We start from the raw sequence: 24,677 nt of genomic DNA, 5'->3' as shown, positions 1-24,677 counted from the left end.
GGGATAGGAACACACATAAAGGACGAACATAGGAGAGGTGGGGAAGGCGGAATCAAGCAGATCACGAATGAAAAAATATTTCCTAGACTGGGATTTGAACTCCGGATCTTTCCACTTGCTGGGCGGAGGCTCTTAACCACTTGAGCTATCCAGGAAATATAATTTACCCTGAGGTCTGCAATGCTTTATGCAACCAAGTGCCCCGATTCTTTGGCCAAGAGATGGCGTTAGGGAGCTGTTTCACCCACCAAAGGAGAAATAGACAAGACACACAGAGGAAAGGATAGTAGTAAAGGAATCATACAACATCATAAAGGATAAGAACAGTGCGGATAACTCAAGTGGTTAAGAGCCTCCACCCGGCAAGTGGAAAGATCCAAAGTTCAAATCCCAGTTTAGGAAATATTTTTTCATTCGTGATCTGCTTGATTCCGCCTTCCCCTCCTCTCCTATGTTCGTCCTTAATGTGTTTTCCTTTTCCTTATATCTGTTTCTATATAAATGAGTATATATATGTATATATGAATGGGTCGCAGTAGCCTAGGGGTAGAGTGTTGGACTACTGACCCTCTGGTAAAAAGGTCTGGTTCTGGAAACTTCCCTCCCGTTGGACCACTGACCCTCTGGTCAGTGGTCCAACAAAATCAGTCCAATGGGAGGGAAGTTTCTGGGCACCTGCAGCTCCACCCAAGCTATGTGATTTTTCGGGTACCAGATCTTCCTGGGAAACTATAACCAGTACAGGGAAAGGAACTGGCCCCCCTACCCTGATGTGTGAATTTCACACGCTGTCGGGCTTGGTAAGCTTTACCATCACCTACCAAACGGACCTTCGGGTAAAATATGTCTATATCCATACACAAATAGATGGTAACAGTCAACGAATTCATGGAATCATAATTGCCTGTGGTTATATCTACCGGAAGTATACAGAGCCAGGTGATTTAAATTAATTCTGAACAACAGAAGGATAAAAAATAAACTATTTACAAGCAACCCAATATTGTCTTGTTGCTATTTCGCTATGATTTGTAAGTCGAAACGAGACAATGGTTTGTGTGCCCTTTTATTTGCTTTATAAGTTAACAAAATTTCATTTAAAAAATAAGAGAATAGGGAATAGAACAGGATAGGGATGTTGGATGGGATGAAGGGAGGAAGAAAGTACTCAGAGATGAAAAGGGACCTGATGTAGGGTAGGATGCTGGATTTAGTGTTTTGTTAGGAGTCACAAAATATTTATTCAGTAGCTGTGTCCATCCAAAAACCTACCTTAACCGGAGATTAAGTAATAATAAAACTATAACAGGCAACACCATTTTTTTCGATCATATGAGCATTTTTGTACATATAACGTGCGCGTTATCAGTGGGAAAATACGATAATAATAAAGACTAAAATGAAATTGATTGATTGATTTTTATAGGTTCCTAAAAGACATATATGACATCACATTTCTTGCAAATATTCCTGACATACATAAATACAACTGTAGTTAGAATAAAAATGATAGTTAAAATTAAAAGAGAAAACATAAACAGTGAAAGGGTATATAATAATAAAATCATTCATCAGCAGGGAGAGGCGAATTTATCCACAATATTGAATTGACGTTTGCTTAGGAACTGATTCGTTTAGATTTAAATGATACCGAATTGCATATTTCCCTTTGTTTCATAGATAATCTGTGGCTGTGGAAAATGAAAACGATTTCTACAATATGTGCAGAGAAACTCTCAACAGTACTGAATTTCCCATGGTTAGAATTGTGAAAACAAAAGTCCCAATGGCAAAAATATACTTGGCACAAATACATTTATTACCAGGATTATACTATTTTTTTTAAGGAATGTAAGAGACAAAAGACCTGTAATTTCTGACCATATGACAATTTCAGAAAGATGCAGGTTCTGGAATTAAAAAGGCAAGAGCATTCTGGTCCAACTGGTTTGATTTTAACTCCTAGTATCCCTGTGAGTTTCACTAGAATGCTTCTGGCAGAAGTATTTCCCAATATCTCGAAATGTGCATTTTTCTTCTTCCAGTCAGCGAATTTTGTTTGAATCTAATCAGTCAAATATATTTTGAACCATCAACATTTGAAGAGAAATTTTAACCAAGGATGATATGTGAAAGAGGAGTCTCTCAACACATGCTATTCTCATTGTGTAAATATTTAGACAAGTATCTAAAAGATTCTGCGACAGATAGAGAGTTAACATCGTTTTCCCTTTTCTCGGAGATTCCATTGCCTTATTTCTTGTGAACGGGTTTCATCACATAAGTACATTTCAAAATGATTTTGTAGTTAAATCTGAGGATACAAAAATTCCCTGGCTAATTTCCAAAAAAGTTTAATTATCTGCATATAAAAGTAATTAATTGATCCTTGCCATATTTCAGTCCAAACTCAAGTCTGTCCCTTGCCATCCATATTTTCTCAGCCTTGGAGAGAGCCTCTAACCACACGATAAAGGGCAACCCTGCGTACACTATCGGTCACAATTCGATATCTTTATCGGGGAAGCTCCAATCAAATAAAACAGTAGGCTTATTTTAGATGAATTTGAAGGTGCATGCTTGTTTACATAATAAAATTAAAACCATTGTTGAATATTTTTTCTGCATATATAATTTTAAAAAATGCGCTTCGGAAGGTTCTTCAACTATTTACAATAGACAATCGAAAACTTTTTAAATCACGTGACACTTCCTGTTGACCAATAAGACGAGCGCATATTTGAATTTTGAAACCGTTACAGGTTTGAACATTCTGATGACACTGGTTTAAGGGTATTAAAGCAGTCGTAGTAATCTCGCGATTTTATTCTAAAGGGAACGATGCCACGAAACCAGAGGAGATCATCAGTAGGTATTTTTATTACTCAGAATGTTTTTGTTATTCTTATATTGGTGACCACTAATTATTTATATTTTCAAAGATTTTGAACCAGCCGAAACAAGTTGTGAGATCTCCCCTCCAGGATCTGGATGACAATGACGGAGAAACTCTCAGACAGCCAGCTAGCCGCCGAGTCAGTTTTACCCGAACCAGTCAAATCAAGTAAGAGCATCTCACAGTTAATCACTTGCATTAACAAGTTGTTATGGGTGGAAGTTATCTTTTATCACATTAATTTGCCGATACTCTTATTTGTGCAGACATTTGTTTCCATATTCTGGAAAAGTGCTTGAATTCATATGCGCATACATTTCATGGGTAATATATATTCGTGATTCAAGTGCATTTTTTAGGTAAGCAAGACATGTAGCATTTTTACGGTTGAGTAACTGCTAACCAATGTAGCCGAAGGAAACAATGACATATTAGATTCCTGGGCACAGATATTTCAATGACCGTTCGCATCAAAGACAACATCTCAATTTTCAATGTTTCCTTTTAGTCATGTTTCCTGGTAATTGTTATTGATACATAATAAACATTTGCGTTCGTGCCGAAATAATTCTGTATTTTTCAGTTTTCGGTCTCACACACAGGGAAATAAACCCGATCCTCATGTGTGTGAATTTCACCACAGCGCTGCACTTATCAACCAACCTTAGGTTGATTTACACGGTGGAAAGTGCCACTGTTCATTAATTTTTGCTGGTTATTTCAGCTTTAAAATGTATTGCTTTCCCTGAGACTCCTAGGTTCATTCAACATTGAATCAATAACATTTGATAAGGCTGAGGAAAAAACAGTATTTCCGCAAGGTTATTTATTGCCATATGGGCTTAGTGTCAATGCAGGATATCAATCATAAGGTGTTTGCATTACCCGTTAGACTGTCATAAATATGTTGTGGAGTTCCTGTTTTTTTACATTTTTTCCATTTTCTTACATTTATCCAGATATTTAGATGTTTATTAGTGGGAATAAACCTTTCACGTAAAGAAAGGCCAAAACATAGATTAGTTCCACAATTTAAAAAACATTTCTTTTTCGTGTACAAATCACATAAAGATACATACTCATTGAGGATTAAAATATGATTTGTGATCTTGATTTGCAATGCATGAAAGATTTTTAAATAGTATTCAGGTACGCATACACGCCTAGTTAGATTAATTAATATAGGCAAAATGTCAATATTTAATAATATTCCAATTTTTAAAAATGGAAACAGAACCAAAGAAAAATTAGTATTTATTACAGGCCAGATGATGGTATAAAATGATAAATGTTAGTTATTGTCATTAAATAGACGTTGTGGCATCAGTTAAGAAAATTAACTATTGGGTATTAGGAACAACTGATTGAAGTGTACAGATATCCACACATGAATAACAAGCATTCTAAAACTCTTCAGGTATATTTAATAAGATTTTTTAAGGGATCCTGGTGTGGTAGAAAATAGGTTAATATAACGACCACGGTTGGCATCTCTCATAATCTGGCTTGTAGGTGAAGAATCAGTGTAATTTTGTGCAAGATGTCTAATTTCAAAGAGTGGTTCATACCTTGTGTATAGGTACTGCAAAAGGTATTGCACTGTGGAGATCTAATGAATCAATTTTGTTATTCAGTAATTTATGAAGAAAAGTTATGTTATTATTTATTGTATGTTTATACATCGAGGTAAGAACATTTCCTGTTAGCATCTGAATGCAATTCTAAGCACAAATTTTCTTTGAACTCGTTCGTTTGTTTGAACATTGAGTTTGTAATACGGTGGCCAAACAACAGAGCAATATTCACAGTGACCTGACTAATGAGGTGAACAGAACTTTAAATGACTCCATAGGATTAAAGTTTTTACAGTATTGAGAGATTAATCCAAGCGATTTGTATGCATTACATTGAATATAGTTACATTGTTGATGTAATGTTAATTGTGAGTCAAATATGACTAACTCGTTGGTCTTTTATATTCGTTAATTGGGTCATAGGATAGTTACATAGTATATATTCATAATGCCATGGGCATTTTTTCTGTCTGAATGTTACAGAATAGCATTCGTTAAATTGAAACTTAATAGTTATGTTCACCCTAGGTTTTAAACCTTTAATGGCAGTTTTGCAGAGTTAGGTGATCATCAATTGATTGAAAATTATAAAAAAGTTTTTAAGTCATCAGCCTGCAAAAAAAAGGAATTGGATCTAATGCCACTATAATATCATTTATCAATAAGTTAAATAATAAGAGACCCATGTGGGATCCTCGGAGAACACCAATATCATGAAAGTAATTAAAAACCTCATTTGTATCTAAATAGATGAATTCATAGCACCAGTTAATATTCAACTAGTATTTTTTGAGAACAAAAAAATCACAATTCTTTAAGTTATATTTGCTGAAGGTAACATCAATTACCTGAATTGGACATTGCAGTTGAAGGGAAACATTTATGGGAGGATGATGGGGATCACATGCTAGTTGAGGATTGTTAACCCAGGAAATGGGAGTGAAGTATGAATATGTAAAATTTGGGTCAAATAATTTTCCATTAAAATTAGAGATGTTATTAACTCGTTAAAATTGGTCAAAAAGTAGCACATAGTCTATCAGCCCAGGAGCAGGCAGAGTGGAGGTTAAATGTGAATTTATTGAGTACTTTGCAGAGATAAGTAAATCCCAGTAAAAACTTTAGGCACATAAAACTCACCGATTATTAAAACCTCTAAATAATTATCCGAGTCAATGACGTTTTTAATTGTACTGTACCAATATTTTTGATCAGGAAGTTATAAATTGGAACAAAAAGGGAATCAAAATTAATGTCTCATTCTTTTAAATTACACAGATATTTAGATCTCACTGCTACAAGTCAGCACTCATCCATTGCTGCATTTCAAGCTAAGAAAAAGGCTTTGATCTTTCCTGTAGATGTAAAGTCACAAAGGCTCAGGTCACTACTTAAAATATTAGGATTAGGCCAAGCCTCAGTGAGGTCTGGCAAAGTTGATTCAAGTATTCCCTTTCGGCCCTTGTTTTGTCTGATACAATCGTGATATCTGAGGAGGAAACTGCTGTTCAGTGAGAGAATTGTTTCCTAGCTGAGGCCGGTGAGTCTATCATGGCTTTAGGATGGATCTTACCATGGTGGAATTTTCCTATATGATAAATTCTAATATTCTCAGTAGGAATCACTTGGTCTACGTCTTTGGTACCACATCTTTGTCAGCTGCAATGGAGTTGGTCTCAGTGCAGTCATAAATGATAACGTTTGATTTTAATGAGTGACTTTAATTCAGTAATAACAGCAGTATGGTTAGCATCAAGTTTCTCAGTGTTCACATACCTCTATCTAGAGGTAATTCCTATTCCGAGGTATTCATGATAGTCTTCTTCATCAATAAAAATTAATTTTTGCCAGTTTAAAATTGTAGGCTAATTATGAGTAAACCAGCATACTTGACTCAACTTCTTACAACTCACTCTTCTCCTTATGAGATGATGAAGTACTCAATCAAAATGGTATGATTGTAAGAGTTCTTGAAAGAAAACATCATCGTTAGGGGAAATGGGAACAGAGTATTGGGTAAAGGCAGAAATGAGGGTGAAGTAAGTTTAGAAGCAAGGTATGACCATGGTGAGAAAACATTCAAGTTTTTCAGAAGAACTCATAACTTGTAAAAACTGGTTTAAATACTGTATAAATGTGAAACAAAGCATAGGAAAATATCCAGAGATAAAGGGAGGAACCAGAATTTACTGTGGTTAGGCATAAATTTAGAAGCAGGATCATCAATTTTCAGTTTCCTGGGATTGGATGTAGATTGTGTATAATTTAGTGCTTCTTTATTAATCCAATTTTAGGGGATAAATGGGGAGACGAATAAAACAATTTAAATTTGGAGAAATATCCCTGCAGGAACTACTTACGGCTTTAGAATAAAGTGAAAGGAAGGATTTTTATGGGCTTATTCATGATTATAATGGTAAGATTGTTAGATAGTATTGATTCTCATTCCAAAATGGGGAAAAGTAGCATTATGGGAGTACTTTAAGACCATTGATTTCCCTTGTAGTGCTTATGATCATCAATATAGGAATAGTGAAGAGTAAAAAATATTTCTTCCAGGGATTAGAAATTACCATGAGAATTCATTTGCTAATGTGGGCCAAAATGTAGGATTTTCAAAGCGTAAAAATTATTTGCCTTGACTAGGTTCAAATGTGGTCAAGGCCAATGATTTCTACTCTAAAATTTCCTGCTTTTTGGTGTGGGGGTCGCTAAGGCACTGGCCTCCCACCCTGAGGGTCCACGCTCAAATTCCAGGGGTGGCTGGATCTACAGAAAGGTATCCCAATCCTTACTTGGGATGCTATGTGAAAATCACTTACTGTATGCCATCCGTTGGATGGGAGGTAATACTGTGGACCACCTAATGCCTTTCTTAAGGAGTAGACAGTAGGCTGATGAAGACAGGGTTTCTCTCAACCCTTCCTCAATTCCCTGAACATCATACCCATATCAAATTACCCACCTATCCCTATTAGTGTAAATTACCTTAAGCAGTCGGGCATCCGCCTTATAACTAGCTCATGACTGCATTGGAGGGACAGTATAATGTGCATAACTATGAAACTTCATGTGATCCTTGAAATCCCCAAAGATGATACTACAAGTGATACCAATGGAATTGCCTATAACTGACATCATTCACTTTTAGATAATTTATTTAATTTAATTAATTTTTCTGTGCCTGTTGAACCCTTTGTAAATATGCTGTATGCTAACCAAATGTCAGCAATTATCCCAAACCATGGTGTCATTGGTTGGGGTAGAACTCGCATAATATTAAGCACTATAAGGTAGGTGAAATTCACACATCATCAGCGTTGTGGGGTCAGTTACTTTCCCTGGGCGTTCTGTAGTTTTCCAGGAAAATCAGCAACCCCAAAAAAATAAATAGCTAGATTGAGGGTGGCCCGAGGCATCACACAAAATTGAACCCAGGCAATCCAGTTGGTAGCCCAGTCCTAACAACTAGATCGCTTTCCACCCATATTTAAAATATACAACATTTTGAAGATATATTTTCTGCTATATATAGCTGTGCATCCTCAAGTCAACAATAAAAGTATCTTCTTGCAATAATTTCATGGAACTAATAATGAAGTCAACTGATAAGATGTAGATTTTTAAAGGCTCCTGTAAAACTATTACATACCGTCATGACTCTGATACATCTGATCTGCGGTGGGAAGCTGAAACTGCTGAGATAAGCTCTAACCACTTGCATTAACAAAAAAATTATTGGTTGCTCATAGTATGTGTGAGCAACTGAGGCATGTAAGAGATAAATAAAGCATGAGTAAATTCTCGGTAAATCCCATACTCGCATGGATAAAGATTTGTTGTTTGGGCTTCAAGGATCGTAACAGACCTTAGTATCTCGTCTGCCTTCATTGTCAAACTACCCACTATATTAGTCATATGCTAGAATCTGAATTTAATATGAGCCTTTCCACATTGAACTTATGGAAATTACACCTTGAAAATGTTTAATGCATTGTTAATCCATGATTCTACTCCCTGAACTGCTATTTACATGGTGAATGAATTGGGTGAGATTGAGAAGTGTAAGAGACAGTGGGTCAAGGATTTAAAAATAGCTTTCACAATTTAATATTCAAATGAACTAATGCAGCACCCAAAGGCTTTCCACATTTTTGCTAGTGAAGGTGACCATTTCTTAGGTTGTGGTAGAAGTAACCAGTTTAGTGTCTTAATTGTAATGCTTATAAAATAAAAGCAGAGGTAACCAGGACCTTTGATTTGGAAAAGTTGTTTTCTCTAACTTTTGTTTCATAAATGATTAAATATGAGATATTCTCATCAAAGGAGCAATATTCAGAAAAAATTACGTCAATATATAGCCAAAATAATTATTCCAAAGCATTAATGTCATAAGTCATATCATGTGATAGATCTTTGAAGTTTGTTTTCACAAGGAGCCATCCTCCAATGTAGTTGGATAAAAAAAATTTAATGTGAGCAATTTGTAAGTGTTCCTGTTTGAGAAGGTCTTCATCTGATGAAAGATATATAAATCAAAAAGAACATTCTACTCAGTAGTTGGTGAACTGGACGAATAATTCACACGTTGCACTTCAAAAAATTATTTCGGGTTTGACAACAAAATGTATGTACCACCCGACAGACTCATCATGGGTTTGCAGTGATTCCCCAATCTCATCAGAAATTTTCTTGATTTTTTAAAAATAATTTGTTCCTAAAAAATCCACTCCAACCAAAAAATATCATATCCTGGCACCCATGCATTTATGGTTTTTGCATATGGAACAGAACATCAAAACAAACCTTTCACACCTCTTAAATTTCTTAGACCTGAGTACACATTGATGTCATAGCTCCTTTGAATTTGGCATCTACAAGAAACCCACTCACATGAACCTCTCCATCCACACATATTCTTAGCGCCGCCTCCCTCAGAAGGTGGCTATTTTTTAATCCTTAATTCTTCTCAAGTTGCACCTCCCACTCTCACTCAAGTCTTATTTAACCAAAAACTTAGCACCATCAATCAGTGTCCTGCTTGAAATGGTTAAAATGATGAAATCATCAGTGAAGAAAGAAACTTGCAAAAGAAAGGAAAACAAAAAGTCACCAGAAATATAAACTATTCCATGCCGAAAAATATAAAGGACCCTATTCATTGACCCAAGTTAATCTGTCAAGGCTCTGTCAGCTCTAAATTTGCATACTTTTTCACTAAGTATAATCACAAATTAGTATTTATCATTTCTCTAGCTTTTTCTTTTCCTTATAGAGCAGCTTTGACAATTTAGACCTCTTTTCAGGCAAAGTAAGCAAAACTCCACTGTGGAGATGGCAATGTGGTGTATTGTGACAGGACTGGACATAATTAGGGTTGAGGTGCACCAATGTGCAATCATTCTCAAATATGCCACTTCCAATTATGCAAAACATCTTTTTAAATCCCAGCACCACTCCAATTTAACATGAGTAATGCTTGACTTTCAAAACTTCTGCAAAAAACTCAACGTCTTGGAAGAAATGGAGATAGTGCTTCGCTGAAATCAACCCTCTTTCTCCATCAATAATGAAAGAATTTCCCCAACATTCATCCCTACTATCTATGCCCCTTCCTGTTTCCATCTCCCCCCTGTAATCTTTGTGAATATTTAACTTTCATGAATCCTAAAATGTAAGTACTATATAAATGTCACCAAAGCCTTCCTGATCTTGCCCCTAGATTATACCTACCTTGTAACACTCCCATCCTGAGCCCCTCTTTTTACCCTCTTCACCCTCATTGTTCTTCATTCACAATTTTTGTCTGTATAGGGTGTGTTAGAAAAGAAATTAAACTAGATAACGATGTCAAAATGTGCCATGTACAAAAATTTACTCATTAATTTCATTCCTTTCTACAAAAAGAAGTTTCATTTTTTGCATGTTCTTTACTTAAGTGCAGTGTAAAATGTATGATTATTTTTATTAATCTTAAACTGGTAATATAAATTATCTTTTAGCTCTATGCATAGTAGGCAAATGTTCAAGACACATATGATTTAATTATTTTTTTCCCTGTCTTAACAGAGAGTATGAACCTGCCATTGACACAAAGGGGAATCAAGATGATGACTCCCTTGAAAGCATTGAGGATGCTGAAAATCAACCAGAGAGGTATCTAATTGTTTGTTATTTTGTTTGTATTAATTTTTTATATTGAAAACTTTTATGCCAAATTGTTTCTTTACAGTTCCAGTGTCTTTGATGGGCATTCCAGTGTAAAAACTCAGAAAAAATCTAAAAGGAAAAGAACACCTACAATACAGCCATCATTAAATGCAAGTAATATTGAAGCAAGTGGTGGCTTATGCTCTGATTTAAATCAATCACTGCAACAAAGCCCATGTGCAAGAGTTGTCAAGCAACCAAGGAAGTCCTTGGACTGTTCCAAAGCAGATATTTTAGAGGAAGGAGATACAGAATTATTTTTAGACGAGTTGAATCTCACAGACACAATGAAGTGCTCATACTCATGTATTGACATGAGCACCAATTTAACAAGAACGTTGATGAATAGTGTCCTTGATTCCTCAGATGCTGATAGTTGTGGAAGTAAAATAGATTTGCCTGAAGCATACTCATCAAATAATTCTTCAAAAAGTTTTGGGAATGATGTTTCCAAAACCTTGATTGCTGATGATGAAGATTCCATGGATGATGCACTACCAAATAAGGGCTCTAATGTGCTTGACACTGAATCAAGCACGAATAGAGATATGGCAAATATGTGCGAATCACTGAAAATACCAGATGGTGATGTCTTTATTGAATCCACATTGCATGCTGAAGAAATTGAGGCTGTCAATGGTTCCAACAATGTAGAGCAATCCGTGGTTACGCAACATGAAAGCTCTGAGGAAGTAATTTCTAACATCAAACTGTCTATTGACAAAAATGATACTGAGCGTGAAAATTCAAATGAAATTTTGGCTACAGTTACAAGTGATAATGATACCCTACTGCATATACCTAACAAGGATGCATACCTTGATGAAAGTAAAACAGGTTCATGTGATAGTGGCGGCTTTGAAACAAGCATGGACCTTACAATTCCTCAATTAAGAAATCAAGACCCTTTGACTGAAAGTGATCATAAGGAAGAAAATGTCCTACTTACTCAATGTTTACATGATAATGACCTGGATACAGTGGATTTGGACATGACAGTTGCATTTGGGCAAATTGTAAAGAAGAGGCCATCAGGGAGTGATAATCTTAGAGATAAAATGAAATCACTTGGAGATTCACTAGATGCTGATGAGATGTGCATGAAGGCTAAACTAGCGGACACCGTGAGTCCTGATTTGGAGATATCTATGACTAATACTGGAATAACCATTAAGGAAAACATGGAAAGTCAAGGTTCAAATTTAACAGATGAGAGTGGTTTCATTTATGAAGATGATGCTGACATTGGGGGTATGGACTTAACAGTTCCTCTGGGAAAGCTAAAAATGTTTAGAGCAAGAGATAAATTGGAAAAAACAGATGCCTTTAAACCTTTGGAAGCCAGTGAGCTATTGTACAGCCCAAACAGCACATTTGTTGGAAAACGTGAGGATGAAAGTCTTCTCAAAGAGATGACAGAGAGGAGTTCATTTGAGGGCAATGTAAACAGCTTCTCTGGGTCGGAAGGTTTTGATGAAACCTTTGCTGATATGCATGGAATGGACATGACAGTTCCTTTGGGAAAAATAAGTGAAAAGATGCCAAAACCTCTTAGTGAAAATACCATGCAACACAGTGGTGATGCAAGCAATCCTGCGGTAGAGGAACAATTAAAAAATGATATATTGCTGGAGGAAATTCTGGAAGAAGATAATGAGAAAGCAGCAGAATCGAATGTGGAATGCCAGACTCCTGGAAATGAACTCAAACTCTGCAATGATAAGGTTACCAGTTATGGAGAGAGCCAAGAAATGAATAGAACTGATGTGGAAGCTGGAATGATAAGTGTAACTGCTACCTTGCATGAAGAAAATTGTGAAAATATTTCTGATAATATGGAACTCTTCCCCCAAATGAGTGATGAAGTTAACTCTGAAGCAGGAGGTATGGATGCTACTTGCACACCTGTGATATCAAAAGAAGAATTTGATAATTCTATCAACAGTTCTAGGACACACAATACTAAGTTTGATGTCGCTAACACTGACATTATGGGTGTGGATTCAAATGTTCCTTTAGAGAATCAGGAAAGTGAACTGTTAGAAGCTTCCAATGAAACAGAATCAGTATTTCCAATGGGAGATGCATCTAGGCCAGAATCAGTGAGCCCTGGAAAAACTCTTCTGTTGCGAACCAATCAAAGTGACCATTTTGAAGATTCTGTGCAGAATGCAATAGCAGAAGGTCTTGCTGCCAATCATGCTAATTCTGATATAGTGGGAGGGCTGAATGCAGAAATATGTGAAGACAATCTTGAGCCACCAACAGAATTTCAACTCAATGACACCAACTCTGATGAAATGGGCATGGAAATAACTGTTTCATTGGAAAGCTCAAAGAGAGGTAAGCATGAAACTTCAGTTGAAAATTTTTTTTCAGACAATCACATCATGGATGAAACGAACTCTGATACCATGGGCATGGAGTTAACTATTCCCTTGGGTAGATTGAAGGGAATTAAGCCGAAAGATCCAGTTGATGATGCACTAGCTCAATCCCAAGCGTTGAATGCCTCCAACCATGACATGGCAGACATAGAAATGTCTCATCTGGAAGGTAGATCAAATGAAGTAGAAGGATGTCAAAATATAGAGAATTCTCCTGTAAACAGAACTGTAGCAGAATCACAAATTCCCAGTGACTTAACCCTTGAAGCAGTGGGAGAGGATCCATTGGTAGAAGGGAATACAAATCTCATGTGCAGTTTACTTGTAGAACCCCAGAAAGTAGATAATCCAAATCCTGATGTAGTGGCTGAAGAGATTTCAGTTACCCAGGGTGAAATGCAGGGAGGAGAATGTGAAAGTGATGCCATTAACTACGAAACACTGGAAATGGAATCAGCAGTGCCAGCGATAGAGCTGAAAGAAGATAATGTGATTAATCCAGAGGACATATCAACAGAATCCAAACAGGGAGCCGACAGTACTCTCATGACTGAAGAGATGTCGGTAATCCAGAGTGGATTGCAGTGGGGAGAATGTAAAAATGATGAAACCAACTCAAAAGCTGATGAAATTGCAGAAACACAAAAAGCAGATGACTCCAATGCCGCAGTAATGAGTGTTGAGTTGTGTGTTCCGCAGATGGAGTTAAAAGCCATAGATGATGAAGACCATATGATTAAAGGAGTGGGTAACACACTCTTTGCACCAGTGGAAACTGAATCCACAGCCCCAATAGCAGAGCTGGAAGAGGGAAACATTAGCCATGCAAATGGCATAACAATAGAATCCCAACAAATAGATGGCACCATCCCTGATGAAGTGGACATGGATTTCACAGTTCCAATGGGTATCTCGAAGGTAATTAAAGATGAGCACAGTAATATTAAAGATGATATGATGGATAATACAGCAGCAGATTCTCAGCTCACTAACCTTGAAGCAATGGGTGGGGAATCATCTATTCTACTAGTAGAGAAGGATGCAGGGTTTACTCTCAATGTAACAGCAGAACCTCAAGAATTAGATTATGTCAATCCTGATGCAATGAATGTGGAGATTTTAGAGGAGGAATTACAGGAAGTAACACAGGAAAACAATGAGACCCCTTCAATAACAGAATGCCAAATTTTGGATGACACTAACTCTGAAACACTGGCAATGGATTCTACAGCTGAGCTGAAATTAAATAACATCCATCATGAAGAAAAGATAGTAGCAGAATCCGAGCAGATTGGTGAGGTCTATCCTGCAGAAATTGGCATGGAATTATTCATTCCCCCGGGAGGTCTGAAAGGAAACAAACATGATGATTGTGGCAATGCAGGAGAATTAGGACTTCAACTGGTAGATGAAATGAGTCCTGATGCTGGAGAAATTAAAAAAGTTGTTCCCTTGGTTATCCTAGAAGATAAAAAGGTTTTTGAATCATCTAATGATATTGGGGAAGAGCCCCAAGCTGAAAATGAAAATAGTATTAAGAAGTTGGAACTGGACAATTCAGGGGTGGAGTGCATCGATACAGTTCCCCAGGCAGACAATGAATGTCAAGCTGTAGAATCAACTGATTTGATGGGCAGGCAATTGTTTAATTCATCAGAAGGGCAAGATTGTGGAAGTCCTTTTGATGACAATGTGACAAAACCTATTTCTAATGATGGAATTAATGGGATTGAAGTGGGGATGGAAATGAGTGGTCCAGATGAGCAAGAGGAAATTGATCCTATACCAGATAGATTACAGGATTATCATCCAGATACCTCCTCCAGGGATATCCAGTCAGAACAAAAGATTTCATATGATGTGTGTGATGACAAAATGGTCCCAGAAAAGGAAGAAATGGCAGTTGAATGTCAAGGAAGTGAGGAAATTATATCTGAGGGGGCAAAAATGGAACAGTCTATTTCTGAAGCTATGGATGATGAGTTACAAGCAGTTGACTCCAAAAATGCAGAACTAGATGCAATAACTGAAACATCCATCAATGAAGAGGAGTTAATGGTGGTGACAAACACCCCCATAAAGAATCCAGAGACAACAATAGTCAGTGAAAGCCCTTCTCCTATTATGGTTAAATTGGAGATTGACATTGGGCATACTGATACTTTGGCAAATGAAGTAAGCGCTGAATATGATGGAAGTCCTCTTTTGATCATACAAAGAAATGAACAGTTGCTTGAAATGAGTGCTCGTGAAGGAAATGCCCTAAATTGTGATGATGCCGGGGCATTTCCTAAAGAAAGGCAGCCTACTGAGGAATGTGATGTTTCTTTTGATGTGCGAGACCAAACAAAATTGAATAACTCCTGTGCAGAAATAGAATCACCAGTGTCAATTGGGAAATCAAAATCACATGATGAAGTGAATGAATTAGCAGTTTCATTGCCTTCACAGTTTAATGCTAGTGTCGAAGTAAATTGTGATGTTGACAGTTCAAATGCTGATATCACAAATCGGTTCACTTTTGTCGATGATAATAGCATTATCAAAAATGATTCTAGTATAATAACTTTAGAAATTGTTCCAGATATATATTCTGTTTCAATGTCAGGTTTGGGAGCTGATCATTCACATGTTGACCTATCTTTGTCACAAGTAAATACTTCTGAAATCCATTCAGAAGAACTTGCAATGGAGGGTATATCTTTTTGTGAAAGAGATTTTCTAACAGTGGATAATGATTGCTTGGAAAACATGGATGATACCTCTATTCAAGAAACTTTGGATCCAGACAGGAATGGGTCAAGCTGTGAACTCAAGTCTTTCCATCATTATGAACTTGGTAAGTTCTCTCCCATATTATCTCCTGTTGTTTAATTCATTAATTGATTCAACTTAAAATGAATTGAATTATTGTTAGCACACTCATTGTTTTTTAATATGTTGGCTTTTCATAATCAATGTTCTCTCATTCAGTTGCATTGTTTTGTTAGAATATCCAAAGTGGAGTCGTATAAACCCAGTTAAGTGTAAAGGAGGATTTATCCAGAAGAAAAATCAGTGCACTGGTTCCTAAAGATAAAAATTGGTTTATCAGGGGTTCTCAACTCACCAGTTACTTTGTTCATATTGTAAAACATTTTTCAAGTTTAATGAGTGTTATAAAAATGAACACTTCTTTTCCTTAGCTTATTTTTGAGGTTGCAAAGGTTCTATTGCAAATAAAAATGTTAAAATTGGCATATAAAATAGCTACCCATCATTATTATGTTCCATGTTTTTCCAATAGTTCAAGTTTGTTATTTGGATGGACCAGAATAATCACTTTCAAACCCTACCACTATTTTGGCTGGTCTTCGGTTAGAGATACAAATTCTAAAAAAAATGCAAATAGCATTTTTGTATTCAAATTAATCAATCATTATTAGAAACAGTTGGGAAATTTTTTCTTGTTTTTTTGTTAAATCGAAAATATTTGCATCTAAGAGTGCTTTGTCCAGAATTAAAATTGAATGGTTTTTGTCAGGTATTTCAATATTAAGCTATAAATTATACTATTTTGTTTAAAACTGTACTGTTGTCATCCAACGACATATGTCAGCACTTGTTATTTTAACCCCGGAATGATCATATCTTCACTTTTTACCCTTTTGTAGTTGTAGTATGAATTATCTTTCTGTTCACACCAGGGTTGATTTCAAGGATGAGCAAATCGGGTTTTTTAAGCTTTAATTGGCCGCAGGTTGAGTGGAATTGATTAAAAGGCAGTAAAAGAGCACAAGAATATTATTTTTTTTTAATCAAAGGCCAAATTGGACAATCAAAAATTAGGAAAGTTGAAGAATTAGGTATATAAAGAAGTATTTTTCATGACATCTATTTATACTAAATATAAGTAATGAAAATTAAGTAGAAATGCACTGGTGGCTGATTGGATTTTCAGCTGCTAATAACTCCAAGGAGGCGTTTTGAGTATCTCTGTGTGTGCAGAATTTTGTGATTCTGAGATTCTCATGCTGCACTAAACATCTTCAGGACTTTCTTCCTGAAAATACCTCTTTAGTACTGGATAAATATTTGCAAAACACTCTTAATAGGTAGAAAAATTGGAAAGCTTCCTTTTCAAAAACATATCAGATGTGTGAAATATGTAAGAAATTTTGAACCGCTGATCTGATTTTCCTGTTGCAGATTGCACATCAAAGGACGAGTCTGATGAAAGTCAGCTGGACCAAAAATTCTCTAATCTAGAAGAAATGAGACCAGAAACATCCTCAATTGGTGCTAATGCTTCTGATTCCTCAGCTGCAAACATAGCGGTTGATGCTTTCATCCAGGAAGAGAGTTATATGCCTCACTTCTCAAAAGAAGATTGGATCAAACTCCAGTCAAGCAAGTTGGTATATTTTTCCTGCTCCAAAATTCTTGTTCAGAACTTTTTTTTTACCTAAAATATATAAAACATGCAAAATATACAATTGTTAAAATAAACTTTCATGGCAGCAATCAAGATGGCTGTTGATGGAAAAATCCAGGAAAGGCTTTGAAATAATAATTTCTTTCCATTTTGAACTTTGTGAATCTGTAAAACCTATGATTTCTGAGATAGAATGGTTACCCATAACTTATGAATGTTATTGCACCAGATAATATGTGTAGCATACAATGGAAGTTCAATTTTAAAAGTTATTTTTTTCCAGCATAAACCATTATCAATGTATCTAATTGAAAGAGCCCATTCAAATTGCACCAATTTTAAAATATTTTATTTATTCTTATAGGCAATCATGTAATTGGGAAACATATAAGCTGGCTGAAAACCAGTATTCCTTTGTGGTTTTTCATGAATCAGCTCTGCTGACAGTCAACTTACAACCTTTACTGGAAGGCCAAAATTACAAGAATAACAGGATTGTTGAGAGTGTTGTCTTGGAGTCTTGTTTTACAGGTTAGTATTGTGCAGATAGGCCTAATAATATGTGTACATTCAAATTTTCTATGGGAAAATAGTTAGGAAAATTCTTATTTGGTTCTTGTGTTTCTTCACTTCTATTGATATTCTTTTTTCAAAGAGGTGGCCAAAGAATTTTTTCATTCAAAAGATGAACACTAGACACTTAAAACATTTTTGAAATTGTTATCCTATTAAATGTTGCATATGTCCCAACATAAGAAAAGGAATCTTATATTTGGTTGCTAAAGGTTGCTCCTGAAAGTAGTCCCCCCAAGAAAATGTGAATAATGAAAACAATTCCTTTATGTCATTCCCTATTGTTGTAACTAGTGACTCATTGAGCCCTTAAAATATCTTGATAGCATTACAAGAAATGCTTGTTGAGTAAACAGTACTTTTATTGAAATGGAATGGATTCCCAAGGGAATAGGCAGTAACAGTTATTTTTAAAAGTAAATGAACCACATTATTGCCTTCAACACTGTCAATAAATATTCATAGAATACAGCTATGAATTGTATAATTGGAAACCAACATTCATAATTGCAGTAATATCATGAAAGCATCAGAATTATATTCGCCCATGTATTCAATTTTTGACATTAGTTTGACAGAAATGATATTTTTGATGTTATGTTAAAAATAGTTTTCATCATGTTTGTACATTGCTGTGAGCTCTGCCAGTTGCAGTAATCATTAATTTGTTTTAATTAGAAAATGTGAAATTGCTTTCCAATCAAAGGAATCTTTTTAAATCCAAGAGTATGTTTTTGCATCTGCCAATTAATAACGAAGCAACAGTAATCAACCTGTAGGCCAATTTTTATGTTAGGGTAGAGTCCACCTAACTCTATGCCCCCTCTGGCCTGTGAACTTCACATGCATGAGGCCAATTCATTTCTCTGGTTTTCATGGAAAATTTGGAACCATAAAATTATAAGTCTTGAGCGAAGCCAAGATTGCCTAGGTGCATCACCCAGAATCAAACTCTGGTCCTCCAGTCATTAACTCAGTGCTCTACCCACTTAAAACTACCAAGCACTCAATTAATAATACCAATCTTGAATTAGTTTCCTAACATACACACTATTTTGAATATATCCTGGTTGAAACCTTAGTGCAAAAACAGTGCAACAAAGGGACATCATACATTCCTCATAGGCTGCAAAATAAATTATCTAATGTATTTTTGTCATTTATGCACCATGTGGAAAATTTTATTGCAATATCATATTCAAAGTTCAGAACTAATAACATATGTATGGATAATTTTTACAGTATAATAAAATATGTACAGTGCTTTTTCCTTTTAAGATCCCTCTATGCCTTAGGTCGTCAAAACTGTGATTTCAATTTTAATAAAACTGCCTTGTTGGCTGAAACATTCTTGGCTGAAATTTATTAATTTATACATTATTAGATATTTAGCTCATTTTGAATGAGTAAGACTGTTTTCACAGAGTTTTCGATTGTTTCACTTTTAAAATAAATACTAAACCTGATTAATATAATATTGCTTCGCAATTACTAAAATCATGAAGGTGATTTTAATAGCAGTTGAATCTGTTTTCATAGGCATATTATAAGTTTTGGATTTGTAATTAACTCTCTTTCCAGATGATCATAATCGTTGCCTTAAACTTGTTATGAATGTAATGCTGAAAAGGCTTTCTTCAAGTCTCTTGTCTTCAAAATGCTCATCCACTGATCAGCTACCTTGTTTATTTGACTTCCTTGGTGCTGAATTTTCGGCCTTGAATATTCTGCTGCGACAACTATATGAATTGATGAGAGGTTCACCAGTCACATTGAAAAGTGATGGGTAAGTATATATGATACAGGGTTTGAAGTAAATATGGCATTTTACTGTTGAATGTACATTTTTTTTTTTAATCCTAAATTCAGAAATGAAAGGCATTGAGACAATTTACTGGGAAATTAAACCAATAAACAAATTTGAAATTCTTAGCAATGCTAAGTTCGTCAATGGCTTTTCAAAATGTCCACCAGATGTCCATGAAAGAGAATTGCTTTCTTGAATCCACTTAAAAGTAAACCCTTATTTCTGTCAAATCGAATGCTTTCTCCTTCTTCATTACTTGCTTTGGTTGATAAATTTGTTTGGTGACAAATGCCACTATTTTAATGCAATGTTCCGTAATGTAGGACATTGCCCTGTTGTATCTTACTCCATTGAATTGTTCTTCATGCTGGACATTGAAAACTTTGATAGAGACTTTTCCTTTACTACTACAATTATTTTGCATATGAAACCAGTTATAGCTGGCTGATTTCTTTCCTCTTGAAATGAAGTATTTTACTTATGTATGCATTTAATGCTTGATTATCCGTGCTACCCTCTACCCAGCCCCTGGAAATGCCAATAAAAAATACTATCGTAAAGATAGTTAAATGCTTTGGAATTTCGATGGACATTTTTTTAAATGTAAAAGTGTGAAATACCTTATTGAAAAAAATTCATTTCACAAAATAAAATCCATATTCTACTTAAAGGCCGACAAATAAATAGTTTTGCTATGCAGAAAATAAGTCATTAATGAACTACATTGCATTATTGAATGGAAATGAATCACTACCAAGGATCATTTTTTAAAATTCATGCTTCACCAGTTATTTGTTTTTTCCTGGATATTTGATTGGTTTAGCTTTCTGAGGAAAACACATTCTGATATTCAGTTAATGGTAGTTTTTTGTTCTTGTAAATAAATAATTTCACCCTCATAAAATTGCAAAAAAAAAGAAAAAATGTACTTTCCATTACTTAAAGATTCAAATTAATCACAAAGAATAGAAAAGTAGTCTCTGTATGTATTCAATTAAGTAGCGACAATAATTTCCTTATATTTCGGTGAGCCATGTTTCCATCCATGCTTCATCGTGCATCCATTAAATAGGTTTATGTGAATATACATCCAGACAAGTGCACTCATGCTCAGTTACTTATATTAAACTTGTATCATCACAACCCAATAGTTCCGAACATTTAATTGACCTAACATATTTGACCACAAAGAGATGCATCTGTGGTGCAGTAATAGTAATCTCATAGTTATTGCAGAGAAACCTGACTTCCTTCAATATCTCCATGAGAATTATAATAAATCCAATCTCTTTCCTCCTAATATCAGTTATAATCATGTAATGGATACAACTACCACCAAGTTACTGCTCTCATGGACAGTGATATCAGCCTCAACTGGTGGTCTCATGTTCATGAAAGTGTCAAAAAGATATCTGATGGTACATTATGTCATTACTCATTCACACATTTCCCTTTCTGCTCAGAAGCGAACTATCAAGGCCATGTACAGAGTTCCTATTTGTGCTCGAGGTCAACTCTTTATTCCTTGAGGCAATACCCTTAATGCACCCTCTGCTATTTACAGGGTGCGGCGATTAAATCCGGACATTCACACATTTCCTTGAATGAAATATCCTCGGCGGGTTAGTAAAACCTTCCCAGACTTCTCCGAAACATTATACGCAGCCAAAATATTGTTTACAGTTGATCTGGGGTACCGAAAGAAGCCCAAACACTTTCAATTATAGCGGCTCTTCAATTGTAAAAAAGAGACGTTTCAGACGTGATATGGTGGAATATCATAATTAATTAAAAAATTAAAAATTGGCAATATTTTCCACAAGATAAATGTATCTTGTGGAAAATATTGCCAATTTTTAATTTTTTAATTCTTCAATTGTACTGGGTACTTGTGTGTAACATCTCAGCCATTTTGAGGTTATGACTGTTTACTAGGCGCCTATAGCTTTCAGGACCGCCAATCGCAACCTCCAGTGGAACTATGATATGGCGGGAAATTCAAATTGAAATTTGTCCGGATTTAAGTGCTGAACCCTGTATATTAACATGCGTCTGTTTTGCAGTAGATAAATTTCCAGTTGATGCTGAATACCACAATTACTCTGCACATTCAAGAAATAATGTGAACTCAATTCAAAACCCCTGCTTTCTTTGCTTAAAAGCGCCCTACCTATGCATTATTCAACAGAAATCCCAATGTAATCAAAGGTATCACCCTAATCCTTAGGCTTCCGTGCCGTCTATCTGATGAATCCATACTGATTTCCGGGAATTACCGTCACGTAGTTTAGTTGGTAGACAAAACTAAACTACGCGAAGGTAATTCCCGGAAATCAGAATGGATTCAAAGGTATCACCCCTTCTAAAATGGGGGTGCAATTATTTCTTGCAAAAATAAAATGCAGTGTCTGTGATTTTTTGGAAGACTTGCAGTCAAATATTGAATGTAATACTTTCCTTCTCTTTTTATCTCATTTAATTTACAATCACTTGACATAATCTTGCAGATATAGTGTACCAATGGTGAAATAAACATGGTAATAATAAAAATAATGTAATCATTAATGCCAATAAGCATTTGTTGAATGTTATAGTCCTTGTTTACATAATTTTTAAACAGAGCTATGATTGTAAGAGAGAAATTTAGCTGAATTCTAACTTTTGCTTTGCATTTCCAGCCTAGCGTTTATGGTCCCCAGTGTGCAAAGATTGTCACTCTTTGAAGTTCAAATTAATTTGCTAAATTGGGATAAGGATGGTGTGAAACCAGATGATATTCAAGTGAAGAATATTATTGGCAATGTGGGGTAAGCATTAGCATTAATGTGGGGTAAGTCATTAATTTTGTATTTTAATGCTATATTTTGTTAATATCATTAATCACGTTTTTCTGATTTTTTCCAGGGTTGTGGACATTCAGTCGATTTTCCAATCAGTCAAGTGTGATGATCAGTATCTTCGAAATATTTATAATGAAGTGTGGAAATTTAGATTAGTCGAGGAGAAGGTTTTAGGATAAATTTATGTGTATGGCCTTCTACTACTATCACTTTTGTAATTTATTTATAATTTTAATAATAATCTTTTACTGAGCCAACATGTTTTTTATAAAAGTAAATATTGAATCATTTCAATAAAGGACAGTAAAATTATGAACACAATTAAAAGGCTACTTATTTCCCTGCACTCTGAAAGGTTTTAATCATTTAAGGTCTCACATGTGTGTGTGAATAGATGCAGAGACATCTGAACCCAGTGATGGAGGCCATTTAAGTGATGTTGTCATATTAAAAACAATATTCAGAATGGCAATCAGAACATGGCAAAAAATGCAAAATTGTTGTGGGCATTTGGAACCCATCTTTCCATGCCTACCAGTCATGTGGCTCCTTATACTGAGGTGAAAGTACATATAGTAGTCAGAAAGGGAGACATGGAAATCTTACCCTGAAAACAATACCCAAAATGAAAATTTCTGCCAGAATTGAGACTTACTCTGTGGAAGTAGAAATCTGGAAGAAGGTGAAAAGATGAAAGAGAAATTTCTGTACAGAAAAATACCTGGTCTGAGAGATTTGTTGGTAATACAAAGCTAATGATCATTGTATAGCTATGCTTAAGACTGCATCCACTATTGTGCTAAATCTGAAACCATGGTTCTGAATAAAAACTTTTTAGTCATACTTTTTACAAAGGAGAGAAATAAGAAATTTGAAATTGAGAGAGATGGGGTATTCAAATTTTGACAGGGATTATACATGTTGTTTAAAGAATGATGTTGATGGAAACAATCCAGAAAAGCAGAGACCAGTGGTGAAAATTCTGTGGCAATGTTTCCTGATGAATTCTTTGCCTGTAGTTAAGAATGAGATGTATTCTGTGATTTGGCTGATTTAATTATTTTTCCGTATTTTCTTGGATTTGCTAACAGCTTTTTTGACTCCATTATAACAATATTGACACCACCATTATAGGAATATTGATTTGCAGTTTACGTTTAGCTGATTTTTTTTTAAGGTAAGGAAAATGTTTATCCCAAAACCTCTGATTTCAAAAGTACAATTAATAAATAGGTAAACTTTTAATATCAGTATACTGCCATTTTAAGTTAAGGATCTATAGCGTGTTACTGCATATCCCAGTACCTTGAAGGTACCTTTTTCTCTTGTGCAACCAAATGTTTGCATTGGCATCATATTTTGGGATTTTAATCTTCCGGTAACAAATGTGTAACAGCTAATACCTGACATACAGAAAATTTAGGTGTAAGACTTGGAGAATGTGATTTATTTTCAGGAATTGTGGGCAGGTGTTCAGTTAATAGATGTCTGTAGATTTTTGCTCAATGAGCAGAAATATAGCCTTGGCGCTGTGTATATGTCTAATACTAGTATTTACAGGCTATGCACTATGCATGCTCAGTTTCTCAAATAGCTTCTATGGAACTGAAAGCTTAAGGATACATATGAGTACTTAGTAGGAGTAGTTTTCATAAGCGGCGACTGACTGCTGAGGTCATTTGCACCATTAGGGATGGATGGATAGAGGCCTTTATTTGGGCGAAATTGAGGCCAAATGGTCCCTTGGTGGACAGGAAAGGACAAAGAGTGGGGAGAAACCCGGCATCAGTATTAGCCTACTTGTATGGAAAGGTGCCAAGGGGTCCGCAGCTTAACTTCCCTAAGCTATGACTTACGCTTGTCCCCTCATCTTTGGAATGAGAATCCATACATTAGGCATGTCATGCCTTATAAAGAACAATCAGATTTTTCTGCCCAGTACACATTTCTGTATATATTTCTATTCTCTTAAACAA

General features: G+C 35.4%; 1 protein-coding gene across 1 annotated transcript; it reads left to right on the top strand.

Annotated features, from left to right (window-relative positions):
• The first annotated feature begins 1,901 nt into the window (after nt 1-1,901).
• Nucleotides 1,902-22,880, top strand: LOC139686392 (putative leucine-rich repeat-containing protein DDB_G0290503). Its single transcript, XM_071583585.1, has 10 exons — nt 1,902-1,973; nt 2,943-3,064; nt 5,749-5,895; nt 10,540-10,626; nt 10,703-15,906; nt 17,256-17,460; nt 17,846-18,012; nt 19,636-19,840; nt 22,540-22,668; nt 22,766-22,880. The coding sequence occupies exons 1-10, from the start codon at nt 1,902-1,904 to the stop codon at nt 22,878-22,880; spliced, it is 6,453 nt and encodes a 2,150-aa protein (XP_071439686.1).
• The last annotated feature ends 1,797 nt before the right edge of the window (nt 22,881-24,677 follow it).

This window comes from Hetaerina americana, unplaced genomic scaffold, assembly GCF_022747635.1.
Source record: "Hetaerina americana unplaced genomic scaffold, ioHetAmer1.1.p SCAF_14, whole genome shotgun sequence".
NCBI classification, from domain to species: Eukaryota; Metazoa; Arthropoda; class Insecta; order Odonata; family Calopterygidae; genus Hetaerina; species Hetaerina americana.
The sequence above is the reverse complement of the archived record's forward strand: the minus strand, read 5'-3'. Positions and strand labels throughout refer to the sequence as shown.

Excerpts from the sequence above, each read along its gene's own strand:
- LOC139686392 (XM_071583585.1), top strand. The coding sequence starts at position 1,902 with ATGCAGGTTCTGGAATTAAAAAGGCAAGAGCATTCTGGTCCAACTGGT. Across the intron at positions 3,065-5,748 it reads ACCCGAACCAGTCAAATCAA|ATATTTAGATCTCACTGCTA; the intron begins GTAAGAGCATCT and ends TAAATTACACAG. Across the intron at positions 5,896-10,539 it reads TTAGGCCAAGCCTCAGTGAG|AGAGTATGAACCTGCCATTG; the intron begins GTCTGGCAAAGT and ends CTGTCTTAACAG.